The 17377-nt window shown below is 38.3% G+C and overlaps 1 protein-coding gene across 1 annotated transcript in view; it reads right to left on the bottom strand.

Annotated features, from left to right (window-relative positions):
* Positions 1–17377, bottom strand: part of LOC111159978 (serine/threonine kinase 38 like) — an 85067-nt gene that overhangs the window by 22588 nt on the left and 45102 nt on the right. The window contains exons 2-3 of the mRNA XM_022522704.1: positions 7068–7212; positions 3307–3358 (exon numbers count right to left, since the gene is read on the bottom strand). Coding sequence (XP_022378412.1) covers positions 3307–3358; positions 7068–7201 — 186 coding nt within the window. The 5' untranslated portion in view covers positions 7202–7212. The remainder of the gene's footprint in view (positions 1–3306; positions 3359–7067; positions 7213–17377) is intronic.

The following is a 17377-nucleotide window of genomic DNA, read 5'->3' as shown; positions in this document are numbered from 1 at the left end:
CCCCCCCCACGGAACCTGCTGGAGCCTGGCTCCTGTGTATTTTCTCCTCGAGTCATCATGCCCTTGGAAGATTAACAGATACTTATTTAGAAAATCGGCCGCAGGGGCGCCTGGGTGGCTCAGTGGGTTAAGCCGCTGCCTTCGGCTCAGGTCATGATCTCAGGGTCCTGGGATCGAGTCCCCCATCAGGCTCTCTGCTCAGCAGGGAGCCTGCTTCTCTCTCTCTCTCTCTCTCTCTCTGCCTGCCTCTCCATCTACTTGTGATCTCTCTCTCTGTCAAATAAATAAATAAAATCTTTAAAAAAAAAAAAATCCACCGCAGGGCATCTGGGTGGCTAAGTCAGTTAAGTGTCTGCCTTCAGCTCAGTTCATGGTCTCAGGGTCCCAGACTGGGCTCCTGTATCAGAGGGCAGCCTGCTTCTTCTTCTTCCTCTTCCCCTCCGCCAACTCGTTTTTTTTCTCTCTCTCTTTCAAATAAAAAAATAAAATCTTTAAAGAGAAAAATCCACCCCACAAAATGATAGTTGCAACATATTTTATATCAAGGTTAAGAAAGGATGTCTATTTTGTAGAATTTGCCATGATCTAAGACCTAGCATGGGGCCTAATAATAAGCACTTGTGGAATTAAAATTTAAAAAATTTAGAAGTTTTATAGTTATTATGGGCCACTAACTGTTTTTAGGTATAAATCATATCACATTTTCTCCAAGTTAATTAGAAGAATTAAAGAAAATAGCTCTAAATGTATTTTCTCCTTCCTGGTGCAGAACAGAGATTGCAAACTGAAAGCTACTAATTGTATTCAACCTACAGATGTATTTGATTTTGCCTACAAGTTGCTCTTAAAACACTTGAATTATTCGCCAATATTTTAAAAAAGCAAATGATGTCACATAAAAGTCCAGATTTCCAGCCTCTCTTGAAAAACAGGAACTTGGCCACACTGGGCCAAAGAGGCAATCAGTCCTCTTTTGATGGACATCAGTTCTCTAATTGATGCCAGTCATCAGGTGACATGTAGAACAGGGCTGGTGCTCCTGTCTCTTTTCAGTAAAGTGAAAAGGGATATGTCTTTATCAAAGGATAAACTGTGAGGATCCGATATTTTAAAAAAAGAAAAAAAATAGAGTCTATTTCTTTGTAGAAATCAAAATATATTCTTGGCAGTTGAACGTGCAAACAAAGTGTGTTGGATCAAAAGGATATATAACCTAAGATATCATGAAAACAATCTAGCCAGCTTCCCTCACTCATGTTATCTGCTTGACCCCCGAGCATCTATTTTTATAATTTCTTCCTTGAGAATTCAAATTAAGATCTTTTGCTTAAGATTCACTTATATATATAATGTTTCTCTATATATGCAAATATAATGATGTATAATATGCATTAATACAATTATAAGATTGTTAATATTAAGGAAGTTATTAATACTAATGAATAAATGAGAAAAGATGTGTGCTTCGCTTTATTTTTTCTTTATTGACTGTAATATAGATCTAAATCACTACCTTTCTCCCTAAAGTTTAAAGAATATAATTAAATGAGTTTTAAGACATTTATCATAGTAATTTTATGCAAATAATTTAGGTTTTCTATGCTGAGTCAACTTGATTAACCAAGTAACCACATTTGGTACAAATCATAAAATGTTTTATTTTATTTAAACAGTGCCAGCAGAAAAATAAAGGAACAGTCTTAGGAAAGGTACAGGAAAGATTAAATAATGGTTTGATTTCAAGTCATCATTTGGAAGATCACTCTTAAAGTACAGAAATTCTTTTCTGATCACTGAAAACTGCTAAACTGATTACTCTCAGTTGTATCTCCCTATTGCCTGTACATTTCTTAGTAAACTACTACCAGCCTAGCCTTTCCATATGTTCTGTCAATTTACCTTGCTATGTATCCTTTACTGCATTCTTTATAGTTCATTGTTCGGCAATTATTTTCTATTTATCTCTTAATTCTAATGTAAGTCTCCCTATTTTTCTAAGATTCAAATCAGTTGTTGCCTCTTCCATGAAACCTTTTCTGATCCCTGTATTAAAAAATCCCTGTATTTTCGAAGTTTGCCACATTCTATCGTGTATACGTATTTTTATGCACACACAATCATCATCACTCCTTCTAACTGGTAAACTCCTGGAGGGAAAGGCCATTGTTCCTTTATTCACCAAATATTTATTCTATCTGTAGCCCTCTGCCGTGTCTGGAGGTATAAAGCTGAATAAGACATCATGAAGTGTCTACTGTGGGAGGGGATATTTTAGCGCTGCCGCAGGGACAGGTACAGTGTTCGTGCAGAACGTAGGGAAGATTTCCCCGTGGAACTGAGGCTTGAAGTGAGGCCCAGAGCTAACTGAAGAAGAATGAGAATTGCATAAGGGTAAAGAAGTTCTAAGTGGCAGAAATAGCCTGTGAAAGGTCCACAGGCAAGAACATGGAAGTCCGAGTAACCCAGTAGTGGCATGGGGCATGGGGTTGGGGCACAAGCGATGAGGCTAGGCTGAAACCGTGGAGACCTAACTGTGAAGGCTCCTGCACTCATCTGAGAGTACTCGGGACCCAATAACGGGTAATAAGCAAAAGAATGATGGGATCAAACCTGTTTTTAGATAGAGAACTCTGGGTGGAGCGTGCAGAAAAGCTGGGGGTGGGAGTGGGGCCCAGACTGTGGAAGAGAACCGAGCTGGGGGCAGTTTTTCTTCAAGTGAAACACATAGTAATTTAAAGATGGGGAGAGGCACTGGACTAGAGAACTTGATGGTCTTAAGAAATGTTCAGGAAAAACTGTGAGAAGATTTGGCAATTCACTGATTCTTCTTGGAGCCCACTTTTCCTGTTCCGTGCACTTAGGTTACTGTAGACCCTGTTCACTAAATCTATGTTCTCATAATTGAAACTATAAAAAGCTGCCTCCTTTTAAAGATTTTCATCATAGCAAGAAAGAAGCCCATATTCAAATGATGAAATCCACATTACCTAAGTTATAAAACCATCTAATATCAATACATGAAAAAGGTCACTGGGGTTGTCATTATCCAGTAATTAGTCCCTTCCCCAATAACTTGCTTGGGATACAATTGACATACATATAACACTGCAAGTTTAAGGTCTACAGTGTGATGTTCTGATGCACATACATATCATGGAATGATTACCACAATAACGCTAGTTAAAATACCCATCACCTCATATAAGTAATTTTTTTTTATAGTGAGAACAGATAAGATCCACTCTTAGTAACTTTTAAGTACACAGTATCATTAACTACAGTCACAATAATTACAGCTAACATTACCTCTTCATCTGCTAATCCTTCCTCTTCCATGGCCACTTCTAATTTCTTCTGCCTTTTCAAAGAAAAAATAATTTAAATTTTAAATACATTCCTAACTATTCCCATTTAAGAAATGTTCATTTATTTATTCGAGTTTACCACTTCAGTTTGCTATGCTAAAAAAAGATATCTCAAGTTGAATCAAAATAATCATTAAGAATACTCTTCTTTCTCAAAATATAAATCCAACCCAGATTTCACTTTCTCATATTGGCCAAATGAAAAATTTGCTTCTAATGCTGCTTAAATCAATGATTAACAAAGGTGACGAATATTCTAGTAAGGAAAATCTGTTCTCTAATATGCAAAACACCAAAATCATTAACATTTATCAGTGTTTACATTAGAAGTATATAAAAGTAACATAGTGACTAAAAGTACAAATATGTTAGGTGGATATCCCTGTTTGAACCCTGATTCTAATACTTAGTAGCTAAATGAGCTTGTGGAAGGCCTTCATTTAAAGTCTAAGCTTGGGGCGCCTGGGTGGCTCAGTGGGTTAAGCCGCTGCCTTCGGCTCAGGTCATGATCTCAGGGTCCTGGGATCGAGTCCCGCATCGGGCTCTCTGCTCGGCAGGGAGCCTGCTTCCCTCGCTCTCTCTCTCTCTGCCTGCCTCTCTGTCTACTTGTGATCTCTCTCTGTCAAATAAATAAATAAAATCTTTAAAAAAAAATAAAGTCTAAGCTTGATTTCATAATCAGTCAAGAAAGAATGTTCAACGCAATTGAGTGTATTTTATTCTAATTCTTTGCAAACTGTACATTAAAAAACCCCCACTAACCACCAGAGCGTTTGCTTTTCTAGGTACAGCCAAGTCCAGTTATTCCTCGTTTTTAGATGGTATCACCGAAGTTAGTCAAGCTAAGCACTGCGGGGAGATGGGGAGGAGAAGGGAAAGGGCCAGCGGATGAAGGAACCAGTAACTACAGAGATGGTTGTGATACAAATTTTGCAACTCATTTCCAACTGAATATTCATCATTTTACTTCTATCATATTGGTTTTGCCTAAAGATAAACCTGAGAGAGCTCTTTCTGATTAGTTCTGCAGTACGTTAGAGTAAGACTAACTTTCCAGGATTTACCTACATGGGAATACAAGGGTTGTGGATTGAAATCATCATATACATTTTTTAGCATTTGTCATTTACAGTATGTCTAAAGGTAAGCTCTTTCCTAACCCCTTATTCTTACAGAAAATTCATAAAAATATCTAATGGCTGTTTATCAATCAGTACCCCAAAGGCAATGAATGTTACCTAATGGCATGTTCTCTGGCTACTTCCCAACATTTGTAATAGACACCTTGGTGCATTATCACACTGATTTTTATCTTTCATTTACACACTATTCTCTGAAGCCTAACCCTCAGAATGGAGTAAGCTCTGTGCCCACCGTCATGCTCCTCTGGGCCCCACAGAGCCACTTGTTGAATGATTCTGAGTTTTCTCCTTGGCAGACAGAATGCACAGTGGAGGAGAACCTCTAATCTGGGAGGGCCCGTTTGCATACAGGCAACTTGATTCTCCCAAAACTCCACTGGCCCCTTTCCTCACTGCTTGCCAAGACTAACACTTCAGGGAATCATCCCTTACTCTGGAGAGAGAGGCAGTAACCTTTGTCTGTTTCTACCATATCTAAACAAGAAGACCTGTGGCTTCTCTGGTACCTAAAAAGAAAATAGTCTTCCTCCTAAATGTCCTGATACTTTGTTCTGATTGGTACTTTATTTGGGCTATGTATTTACTCAATGAGTTAAGCCTTAAAAATTCATCACATGTAGTCCTAAAGTATAAGCTTTTAGAAAATATAAGCTGTTTAATATGACTTCATGGCACCAAGCTGAGACTGCTTCCCCCCCCCCCCCCCTTCTTGAAATAACAGCAGATACTTTCAGTCTTACTTCCCTTTGTTTGGAAAGAGGGCAAAACTGAATTAGTGAAAGATTTCATCAAGAAAAGACAATGAGCCTTCAAAATTCTGATGCGTAACTTCAGTGTCTGCCTCCTGAAACAGCAGTCTTTCTCTCCCTGATTCTCTTCTACTTTGTTCACTCTCCCTTGGTGACTGGATGAATTCCAGAGACTTTCACTGTATTTACAATTAGTATAATTACTCATATGTTTGGATTCATTTCTGATTGTGTGGTTTCTATTTATGTCAACTTTTTGGCGTTTTACACTTTCTTTTTTCCTTGCCTTATTTTGAACCAGGATTTTTTTCCTCATTCCATTATTTCCCTTTTATAAACTCTATTAGTCTGAAATGAATCAATCTTTACCTCTCTGTATGTTGTGCCTCTACTGGGTGACACAAAGATCTCTAGGAACACTTTAATGATACTTACTGCCCTCCTGACTGATAGTCCACTGCTGGAAAATATCTTAATTCTATTTTTAAAAATGTGTAAGACATTATCATTATTGCTACTGTTTTTACACCATTTGTGTTGAGATTTATCCCCACACTTATATTTAGATCTGCTTGTGATCACTTTCTTTCAGCCTAAATTGAATCTTCTGGAAGTTTTGCTGATGGTGAATTTAGTTTAACCTGCTTCCACTCCAGCCTCTTTCCTCTCTTCCTTTAGGAACTTAGGTTAAAGATGTTAGCTCTCCTTGCTATTCTCCATATTTCTCAACTCTCCTTCCTCTCTTTCTGCCTCTGTGTCTCTAGGTTAACTTCTGAATAATTACTTAAGTTTTATTTTCTAGTTCAATTCTCTGCTCAGCTTGGCTGATCGGTAGTTAGACCTGTCCAACATTTCATACCTAGCTAGGCACCACTCTTGTCAATCTTTCTTGCTCCTAACTTCTATTCTATTGTTGTCACGATCCTTAATTCAAGCCCTTTCTAAGTGCCTGCACTACACATCACTAGCCTTTCCTGTTTCTTATCTCTCCACACACAATCCAGTCTGTACATGACAACTAAAGCACTCTTCTGGAGAAACACCGTGATCACGGATTCTGTTCAAAAATCTTCAGGCCTCTTTACTCCCATGAGAACAGCTACATTAGTAAAGCATCTTAGGCTCACAACAAAAGCTGAAATCCAGCTCGAGCTAGACTGGTTCTTGCTTGACCCAGCACCAAAGGCCATTTCCTCTGTCGGTGTTATCCTTCCTCCTGCTCTTTTATCTCCCTCTTCTCCCATTAATGCATGTGTAACTAATACTCTTCCTTGAGAGCCCTGATAAATGCCACCACCATTTATGACATCCTCCCAGTTACTTTAGTCAAAAGCAATCTCTCCCTTCTTTGCCCTTCTCTTAGTGATGCTTTCCACTCTTTCCTGTAATATTTATGGGCCTTATCTCCCTCTTCAGAGTTTTCTGAAGGCAAAATAACACATTGTTCATGTTTTTATTCCTCCACCTCCACTTATACTCTATACATGTTTTGGATAATTAATAACATTAATTATTCATGAAGTATGAAGATAAATCATAATTTCATGGTTAGAAATGTTTTACTGAAGGTATTAGTTGACATGATTTAAGTATATGGGGGCACAGGACAAGAAAAATTCTGCAAAAATAACTAGAGAAACTGTCAGTACAGGAAACCTAAAAACAGCATTCATGGATCTACAATATTTATATTATTAGTGTTAATTATATTATTATTATATTAATTATAATATTAATAAACATTTACACCCTACTTACAACCTAACGGCTTATTAAACCAAACAGAAAATTCTGACCAGCCTTTACTATACCTGGTTTCTCTCTCTTCATGCTGTAGAATTAGGTTGCTGTAAAAATTCTCCAACGTGAGCTTGGCCACAGTCACCCTCTCCCGGGTATGGTTGCTCATAGGAAAGGTGCTTGTAGTCCCTGCCGTCATTGCCATAGTAACCGAAACTGAAACAACATATAAACACAAATTGTTCAGTAGAAAAACACTTTCTAACCCCCATAATAAACTCTGGAGATGGTTTAATTTCTGCTAAGCAAAATTCTACCCTAACAGTTACACTATCCACGTCTTTCACATTATAAATAACACAATACCAGTAAAGAAAGAGGAAGCAGCAGAAATTATTTTCGTGTTGGTACCACCAGGGGTGAATAAGAGTCAAGAAGCACCAGTGCACACACAACATTGACACATTTTATACAAAAAGTTGTACTCAATGAGCATTCAAAACAAGAGGTTCGATCTATTTTGTTGTTGTTTTATTGATCATTAAGTAAAATCTACAAGATTTTGTTACTGCATATGCCTGCACTAAACATAAGTCTCTGCAGAATTAATGTAGTCCAATTAAATAGTAAGAAGTAGTGTCCACCATATAAATTCTAGGAAACATGAAGCAGTTTAGCACACAAATGTCAATCTGAAGCAATTCTCACATATATAGGCTTTGCAGGTAAACTACTTTTCTTTTTTTAAGATTTTATTTATTTATTTGACAGATAGAGATCACAAGTAGGCAGAGAGGCAGGCAGAGAGAGAGGAAGGGAAGCAGGCTCCCCACCGAGCAGAGAGCCCAATGCGGGGCTCTATCCCAGGACCCTGGGACCATGACCAGAGCCGAAGGCAGAGGCTTTAATCCACTGAGCCACACAGGCACCCCTGCAGGTTAGCTACTTCTAAAAAGAAGCTCCTTTGGATGGAGGCCCTATTTCAGTCTGAATCCTATTTCATTTCAGAATGTGCTGTAACAAGGTCTGGTGTACTTCTCCAGACTGTGAGGTCCATTTCATTTCCAAATGACACTTAAATGCCCATAGGAGTCAGGCAGAAAACACAAATGAATCAAGCCAGGTAACAGCAGGGATGTTTTAGGACCTTAACTGGGCAATGTGTGTCTACTTAAAGCTCAAGTGCCAACTTCAAAAAACCACGGGCCAGCCAAATGAAGTACTGGTTTGAAGAAGATAATCTGGACAATATGACAAGGACTGTAGCAAAATGGCTGCATTGTGGAGGTGGTGAGGCAGACTAAACTGTGGTGGCCGCTGCTGGTGGGCAGTGACCCTAAGAGACTTGTCTCCTACAGTCCACAGTCTACATCAGGACCAAAAAAGACTAGAATGGTTTCATACAGTAAAAAGGTTTTTGCTTATCTAGATGGAGATCATAACAGACCTAGAGAAGATCCAGATTGCCAACAGTGAGCATCCAATATTGCACTATTAGCTGGAAAGCATTCCCCCAAACCTGACATCTACTCCCTAACTATGTGAAGATACAGACCCCTGAGTATGGACCTGAACTGCAGTAGACTCCAGGGTTAACGGAATGAACAAAAGACCTTTCTTGTTCCTCAGTGTCAAGCGAGTCAAGTATAGGTTGAAAGTATACAATTTAACTCTGACAAATTCCCGGTTCTACTTCCCTTTTACTGGCTTTATACCTCAATGTACTGCATAAGCCTCAACATCAGTATGTCTAAACATGAATCTATTCTTTTAGCCTCACAAACTTGTTCCTCTGCTGACTACTCCAAAGGTTTTTAGAACTAGAAGTTGATTATGTCACTCGTTTAAAATCATTCACGTGTCCTCATTGCCTATAGCAAATCAAATTAGCTTGGCATGATAAACAAAGGCAACTCGGGGACACTGAATGGTTGTGCCTATCAGCAATTGTATGATATCTTATTCACTGATTTCTCCTTTTTTCTCCAGAGGATTTAAGAGAGTGGCCCTTCCTAAGCATCAGTGCGTCTCCTCCTCACAACAGCCCTGTAAAGTAAGGAACTGAGGCTCAGAAAAATCCCAAGGCTAGTGTGTCGTGGAGTCAGGATCCAACTCCAGGAGCTGTCTCCAACTTGTCTGTCTAGCCTCTCTACTGCCCCGCCCCCACCCCTCTTCTCCCAACATACCAGCTCTTTCCTGCTAACATTCCCCACCAGAAGAGGCATAATATTTGGTATTCTTCCATGTGTGTTGCCTAGCACCTGTACCAGTAGGTCTCGGATACTGGTATTTAGCACTCACTCATTCGTCTCTCCCACTGAACTAGGGGCATGTCTGGGCAAGAATCTTCCCCATTCATTTTTGAGTATTCACCACAATAGCATTGTGTCTGACACATAGTAGGCTTTAATGAATGAATGGGTCAACCTGTCAAATGGGGGGTGGAAGAAGAATTGAACAAATTGGCAAAAAATAAGGTTGGCTAATATGCAAGTATAAGAAATTACTGAACTTAGGAGTCAGAAATTTTGAGATCTAATCCAGGCACTGCTGCTAACGATAGTAAGGTCTTATTCCAATCACTAGAACATTACGAACTCAAGAGGGGTTTTATAATATTTGCTTTGCTGGTTCACCGACATCGTCTAAGGCCATCTGAGCTGATACACAGCAAAGCCACAGTGGCTTATACAAATGTAAGACATTATTTGAGGCACCTAGTTAAATTTTTTAAATGTGCTAAATGGTTTAACATAAAGAATATTATTTTTAAGAACAATAAAAAATAAAAACAAATGGAACTCAAGAATTATCATGGCCAAATGATTTTTGAGTACTGAGTTCTCACTCTTCTTAATGTTATCTAAAGCAATGCTGCCACACCATCTTTAGAAACCTCAGAGTCACTGGATTCGTGGTCTGTCCTTCAGGATCAGATGTAGAAAAGTCAAACAAGGAAAAGCAGAATAGGCAGGGTATACAGCGGACATCCTGAGTCCCACTTAATTGGGATTTGAGGATGGAGGGAAGGCCAAGGAAAATGGACTAGAAGTTGAGGAATTCAAATAAATTCAGGAAATCCAAAGTAAATGAAATTAATCACGTGTCATATTTCAAGACTTCTCAGAATTTTTAATATGCTAACATGCATCTTAAATGCTCAAAAGGGGGAGAGATATAAAATTGGCATTAGAATTCCAAGGAGCTTCCTTATGCATGTAAGTTCATAGATAATGCTCATCAAACACAAATAAAGAACTTTTTTTTTTTTTTCAACATTTGGAGGTGGGAAAACTTAGAAGCTCCAACACAGAGAAATTTCCAGGAACTTAAGAGGGTTTTCTCATTTATCCAAAAGATCTGTATCTGATAAGGAATTTTCAAATTGGTTTGCCAGTTCCTAGGAGGAAAAAAGGCCAAGACCCAACTATGGCTGTCCATGTTCCTTTCAAAAAGCAAATGGTGAAAAAAACCCAACCAACCAAAATCTTCTGTGGTGCCTCCTAAAAAAAGCACAAAGAAATCACACCTAAGTAATGCTTGCGCAAGTCAGAAAGAAAGATGTGTGATGAACTCAGGGTCTGGCCTTGGAAGACAGATTACTGGCTGTCCAGGGACCTCGTGAAGAAAGCTCTGCCCTTCAGCTTCCAGAGATCCAGAGCAATCAAATTCTGGAAGCTACGTTAGCCTAAAAGAGTTCACAAGGGACTGATATGCATGACATAATAGCAATTTACTGATTTACACAATAAGAAATTGAGCAACAAGGAACAGAGACGTGTATCTTCTGGCAAATGTATTCCAACCTTGCAGGCAAGCTAGATGTAAAGCCTTAATTAGGATCAGAAGATTGCTTGGTGAGCACGGCATCAAAACAAAGAGAACCGTTATTCAATTTAAATGTTTAATGGCATCAGACTAAGGCAGATTCTAAAAAAACAAATAAATAAGAGATGGATCACGATCTTGCCCAAGGTACTTTAAAGTAGCTGGAGATGGCCAGCATTAAGCTCTCCTGCTGACTGGGCTTTCCCAGAATGAAGCAAAATTGATAGATATGGGCAGAACTATTACTGAGCAAAACTTTGGGGGACATTTTTGTGAAACATAAAAAAAATTGCTAGGGAATTCAAAACACTTCTAAACATCAGTAATTGTGTGCATCAACAGTACAGAGCAATATGAAGTTGTTTTAGATAAAAATGTAAGAACCTGAGGTCTTTATAAAAGAGGAATAAACACAGGGTCAGGTTTCTCCCATCATAAGATGACGTAATGAATTTAACTCCAAAATCCAAAGGTGGATGTTGAGTAATGAAAAACAATTTCCAGACACCGTATCATCTAATCATGATTAAGTCCTTCTACTCTACTTATACACACATACCTGCAAGTACGTGTACCATGTTTAAAAAACAAATCAGAGCAAAACCTATTCATCTTTGTATTCGTCTTTGTAATGAAAGTATTACAACACCGGATGAAGTGCTGAGCACACAGTAGGCATTTAGTAAATGATGGTAACAGAACTCAAATTTAATAGAGCTGAAATTACATGTTTCATATGTAATAGTTTTCTTTGGGTTAAAAACTACAGAATCATTTAGTGTTAGGTTAACTTCAGAAAAAAAATCCTCCTTGAGAGAGACAATTGCAGAAAAAGCCAAAATCCCACCCTTAGTCTTGATTAAATAATGCCCTTTAGAAATTAGCTTTAAAAACAAGAAAAAATAATTTCCTTCTAACTAGATACAAATTGGCTTTAAAAATTTCAAATTGAACAAAACCAACAACAGAAGTGAACAAATTATTACAAAGAATGATCTAGATGACTGGCACTTATTATATTGCAAATTTATTCCTCTAATGGATTTAACACTGTCCTTTGTCTTTTACTGAAGCCCTTTCTTTAGTCAGAAAAAGAACAGGATACAATTTGCAAGTCTAGAATTCCTGGACTGATAAAAACAACACTAGGTGCCCTTGAATTTCCTGTTCACGTGTTTTTGCCAGACTCCCCTATTCATTAATGTAGACACTACCAATAGTTAAGTCCAACATTCTTTCGTTTATCAAGCCTGGGGAAAGGAGATAACAAATCTGGCACTTAAGCTACCTATAAATAGATGTGTCTCCAACCATTTACCATCAAATTTCTAAAGTAAAGAAAACAGAACTGTTTTACCTGACTGGCCAAACACACTACTTAACTGGGGATTTCACCTTAGTTTCCACTACTACGTGTCAGAGGAATGAGTATCCTTAATGCTACTGTATTGCCTTGGAATATAAAAACTTTTCTAAATGCATTTAGTCACAACCATAATACCCCAAGCTACAACAGGTCCTCAGATTGGATACTGTATATGCTGGGTCCCTAAGGATAGAGCAGCCACAGTTTCTTTCCTCTGGGCAGTATATTCTGAAGAGCAAGAAATTCAGTCATGTGAAGGCTCAAGTTCCAGCACTCACTCTTCCTGGTTGTATTATTTCCAGCTCATATATACTGCAGATTTATACCATGTGCCAGCACTGCACACATTACTGAGAATACTAAGAAGGATAAAATATAGTCTCTGCCTTAGGGAGTTCACCATCTTATGGGCATGCAAAGAAGGGAGAAATTAGCTCTCCAAGGGTTTAAGAGTAGTCAAAGGTTTTATAGAAGAGGAAATACTTGAACTGAATCTTGGGGTGGGCAGGGAGGAGTAAGGGTTCACAAGTCAGATGGACAGGTCAGAGGAGGAAGAAGTGTAAGGGTGTGAAACAGACTGACATACAGAAGTGTAGACATGGCTTGAGTATATTCAGTGAAACAGCAGAAGATGAAGGTGGAAGGGCAGGTAGGAGTCATGATAAAATACCTTTCTGTCATGTTAAAATATACTAAGCACAAATGGGAGCCATTCAGGGCTTTTAACTAAGTAAAAAGTAGTGGCCAACAAATAACATTTCCTGAGGGCTTATTACTCAAGTATCAAGAACTCTGCTAAGAATGGTGTATGTTTTAATGCAGCCAATCCTCCTGTCACCAACAAGACCGTAAGACCTGAACTTTACCACCCACCTGCATGTACCTACCTACCTTTGTCCCACATTTTCCTTAAGTTCTTCTTTCCAGGTTATCTTTCAACTCAGGCAAAGACCTAATGGGCACAGCATCCCATGACAGAAACCAACACTACCCCTCAAGCTGTAACAGCTGCCATGGGGAAGAGCTCCAGAGGCCCAGTTTGAACTTATCCACTGCCTCACACATGCGCAGACGGACCCAGGAGTGACCCCAGTGACCTCTACCTCATTATCATGCTAAATTCTCCACCCAAGGAGGAGCACAAGCCTCATTAACACAATGTACAATGTATGTCTAGGCATGTTTCCTTGAGGCACGTGTATGACCATATGGCTGCCTCTACATACAATGACAAGGATCCCCTTTCTAAATACTCATCCTAACCCCAAATAAAAGGAACCCGTTCATTCTTGCTTGGGGAATCACAGCTTTGGAAGTTATTCCCTGTGACCTCCTTATTAGGTGCAAATAAATTTGACTTTGTATGACAACTCCACCTGATGTAGTTTCTACGTATAAGTCACCAAAGAGCTAACTCATGTTGTTCGGTTACATGTTAGTTCAGTTACATAACTCATGTTAGTTCGGTTATACCTCTCAAATCCTATCCGTTTGGCACTTCAGATGGAGGATGCTAGTACAGGGAGGATGGCAAAAAGGCTGGGAGTAGATTAGATTGAAGGGATGTAAATCAGGTTAGGGGGATGCAATAATACATAGTCACGGATTACAAACTTGTGGCCTGCAGTCGTATCATGCTTAGCTTGTACTGTGACTTAGAAATTAGAAGACTTTGGGGCACTTGGGTGGCTCAGTGGGTTAAGCCTCTGCCTTCGGCTCAGATCATGATCTCCAGGTCCTGGGATCAAGCCCCACATCGGGCTCTCTGCTCATCGGAGAGCCTGCCCCACCCCCCCCCGGCCCCTGTCTTCTGCTCTGCCTACTTGTGATCTCTCTCTCTCTGCCAAATAAGTAAATAAAATCTTAAAAAAAGAAGAAGAAGAAGAAGAAAAAGAAATTAGAAGACTTCACATGAGAATTCAGATTTTTGGTCCTCTTGAAAAATCAGCTCAGTCAGATATGAGCCCACATTACTGCCTGGAACAGAGAGGCAGCTGCCCTCTTGCAATACAGGACATCCTGCACAAGGCCACCAACTTTCTACTCCTTTTTGCCCAGCATCCTCCACACATATTATTACCTGACTGCTTCTGGTAAGCAGCTGAAGTCGCAGTCTTTGGTTTAGTATGAAAGAATGAGGGCCTAATTTAAGATAGTAGCAGAAAAGATTAAAAGAGGGGCTCAGATATTCAGAGGGAAAGATGAAATCTATAATTACCTCTGGGTTTCAGATTGGATGAGTGGGTAAATGGTGATAGCACTAACAAGAATAGGAATTATAAGAGCCAATGTGGTAGGAAAGAAAATAAGTTTAAGTCTGATTCTGTCTGAGCTATGTCACCAGACTCAGTTTAAAATTTAGGCTTTAAAATGTGAACTCTAAAGATTTACATTTAGAAATGGAAATGTTCCTGAAAGTAGCAAAGAGAAGGGGATGAAGAACAACATTCATAAAATACCTAAGAATGCCTTGATCAAGAAAAAAAAAAGTTAGCCTTTTTACGAGGAAATCTAATCATTGTGGAAGGAAGGGAAGAATTATTCAATTAATGGGTTGGAACAACTGGTTATCTATTTAAGCAAGCCAGATGTTCATTCCACTCCAATGGGCAAAATAAATTCAAATGGTTCAAAAATGTGACCATAAAAACTAAAGAGGAAAGAAAAAGGAAAGAAAAGAGGAAGTAAAGAGAAAAGTTTAACTTCAAAAAAATTACAAGAAATATTGATGAGTAATTATCTGATCTTTGAATTGATAGAACTGTATTTTTAAAATCACAATAAAAATAATGCTATAGGGCACCTGGGTGGCTCAGTGGGTTAAGCCTCTGCCTTTGGCTCGGGTCATGATCTCAGGGTCCTGGGATTGAGTCCCGCATTGGGCTCTCTGCTCCGCGGAGAGCCTGCTTCCCCCCTCTCTTTGCCTGCCTCTCTGCCTGCTTGTGACTTCTCCCTCTGTGTGTCAAATAAATAAAATCTTTTTAAAAAAAATAATGCTACATATTATTACATAAAAATTTGGAATCTACATATATAGATGTCAAACAAGAGTAAAAGACAGTATTTGGGGAAAAAACTGCAAAATAACAGCATGTATTTAAAGTATATATTGAGGGGCACCTGGGTGGCTCAGTCATTAAGCATCTGCCTTGGGCTCAGGTCATGATCTCAGGGTCCTGGGATTGAGCCCCGCATCGGCTCCTGGCTCAGCAGGAAGCTTGCTTCTCCCTCCCCCACTCCCCCTGCTTGTGTTCCCTCTCGGTATGTCTCTCTGTGTCAAATAAATAAATAAAATCTTAAAAAAAAAAAAAAGTATATATTGAAGTATAAAGGTATATCTTAAAAACAACAAATTCATTTCTTAAAATATATGAAAAGCTTGTAACACGGCTTTTTAAATATTAAAATTGTAAAGGGAAAATAAGGACCCTAATAATAAAGAAATAATACTGATAGACAATATATAAATAAAAATAGCTAACATCTAGAAAATGTTCAATTTTCCCAAGTAAATCAAGGATATGGAAACTTCAAAATAATACATATGTCCCCTGTGTGAAAATAGCCATAATTTAGGGGGAGACCCTCTTGGTCCAGGCTATCATGAGATGACTTTCTCATACACCATGTATGTTGGTGTATGGTTTTGTCCCAGCTTTACTGAGATGTAAATGACATATAAAGTTTTGCAATGTTAATACATACCAAGTAATGATTTGATACACAGATACAATATATACCCACATCATTTACCACAGTAAGGTTAGTTATCTATCACATTGTATAGTTAAAATTTTTGTGTGTGTGGTAAGAATTTTTAAGGTTTACTCTCTTAGCAACTTTTTAATATACAGTACAGTATTGTTAACTATAGTCACCATGCTGGACAGCACATCACCAGAATTTGTAACTGAAATTTTGTACACTTTTGCCACCTCTACCCATTCCTCCTCCAACTGCTCTTACCCCTGGGCCCACAGCAACCACCAATCAAACTGCTATTTTTATAAGTTCAATTTTTTTAGCTATTAGCTAAAAAAAAATTAGCTATTTTTTTTAGATTCCACATATAAGTGAGATCATACAGTATTTGTCTTTTTTTGTCTGATTTATTTCACTTAGCCTAATACCCTCAAGGTCTATCTATGTTGTCACAAGTGGCAGGCTGTCCTCTTTTATGGCTGAATGATATTCTATTATATTGAAATACCATATTTTCTTTATTCATTCACCCAAGAGTAGACACTTAGGTTGCTTCCATGTCTTGGCTATTGTGAATATGCTGCAATGAACACAGGGATGCAGCTCTCTCTTTGGGACAATGATTTCATTTCATTTGCACAGATATCAAGAGATGGAATTACTAGAACATAGAACAGTTCTATTTTTAGTTTTGGGGGGAAACCTCCATACGAATTTATATTTCAACCAACAGTGTATGAGAGTTCCTATTTTACAATATCCTCACCAACACTTGCTATCTCTTGATAATACCTATCTTAACAGGTGTGAAGTAATATCACACTCTGGTTTTCATTTGCATTTTTCTGGAGGTTAGTAATATTAGCCACCTTTTAATTTATGTGTTGGCCATCCGAATATCTTCTTTGGAAAAAAAAAATGTTTATTCAAGTCTTTGTCCATTTTTAATCAGATTATTTGCTCTTCTTGCTATTGAGTTACATGAGTTCCTTATATATATTAACCTATATCCTGAGCTTTTTCTTTGCTGGGAGATTTTTGATTACTGATTCAATCTCCTTACTTATTACTGATCTGGTCAGATTTTCTATTTCTTCAGGATTCGGTCTTGGTTAGATTGTATGTTTGCAGAAATTCATCTATTTCTTCTAAGGCTATCCAATTTGCTCACGCCAAGTTGTTCACTGTAGTCTCTTAGGATCCTTTGTATTTCTATAGGATCAGCTAAAATATCGTCTCTTTCATTTCTATTTTATTTGAATCCTCTTTTTTTCTTGGTTAGTCTAGCTAAAGGTTTCTTACTTTTGTTTACCTTTTCAAAAAACCAACCAAAAGTTTTGTTAAACTTTTCTATTGTTTTCCTCATATCTACTTATTTCTGCTCAGGTCATTATTAATTCCTTCCTTCAGGTAACTTTGGGCTTAGTTTATTCTTCTTTCTGTAGTTACTTGAGGAGTAAAGCTAGGATATTGGAGATCTTTCTT

Source organism: Enhydra lutris, unplaced genomic scaffold, assembly GCF_002288905.1.
Source record: "Enhydra lutris kenyoni isolate GAN:26980312 unplaced genomic scaffold, ASM228890v2 scaffoldscaffold72, whole genome shotgun sequence".
Lineage (NCBI taxonomy): Eukaryota > Metazoa > Chordata > Mammalia > Carnivora > Mustelidae > Enhydra > Enhydra lutris.
The sequence above is the reverse complement of the archived record's forward strand: the minus strand, read 5'-3'. Positions and strand labels throughout refer to the sequence as shown.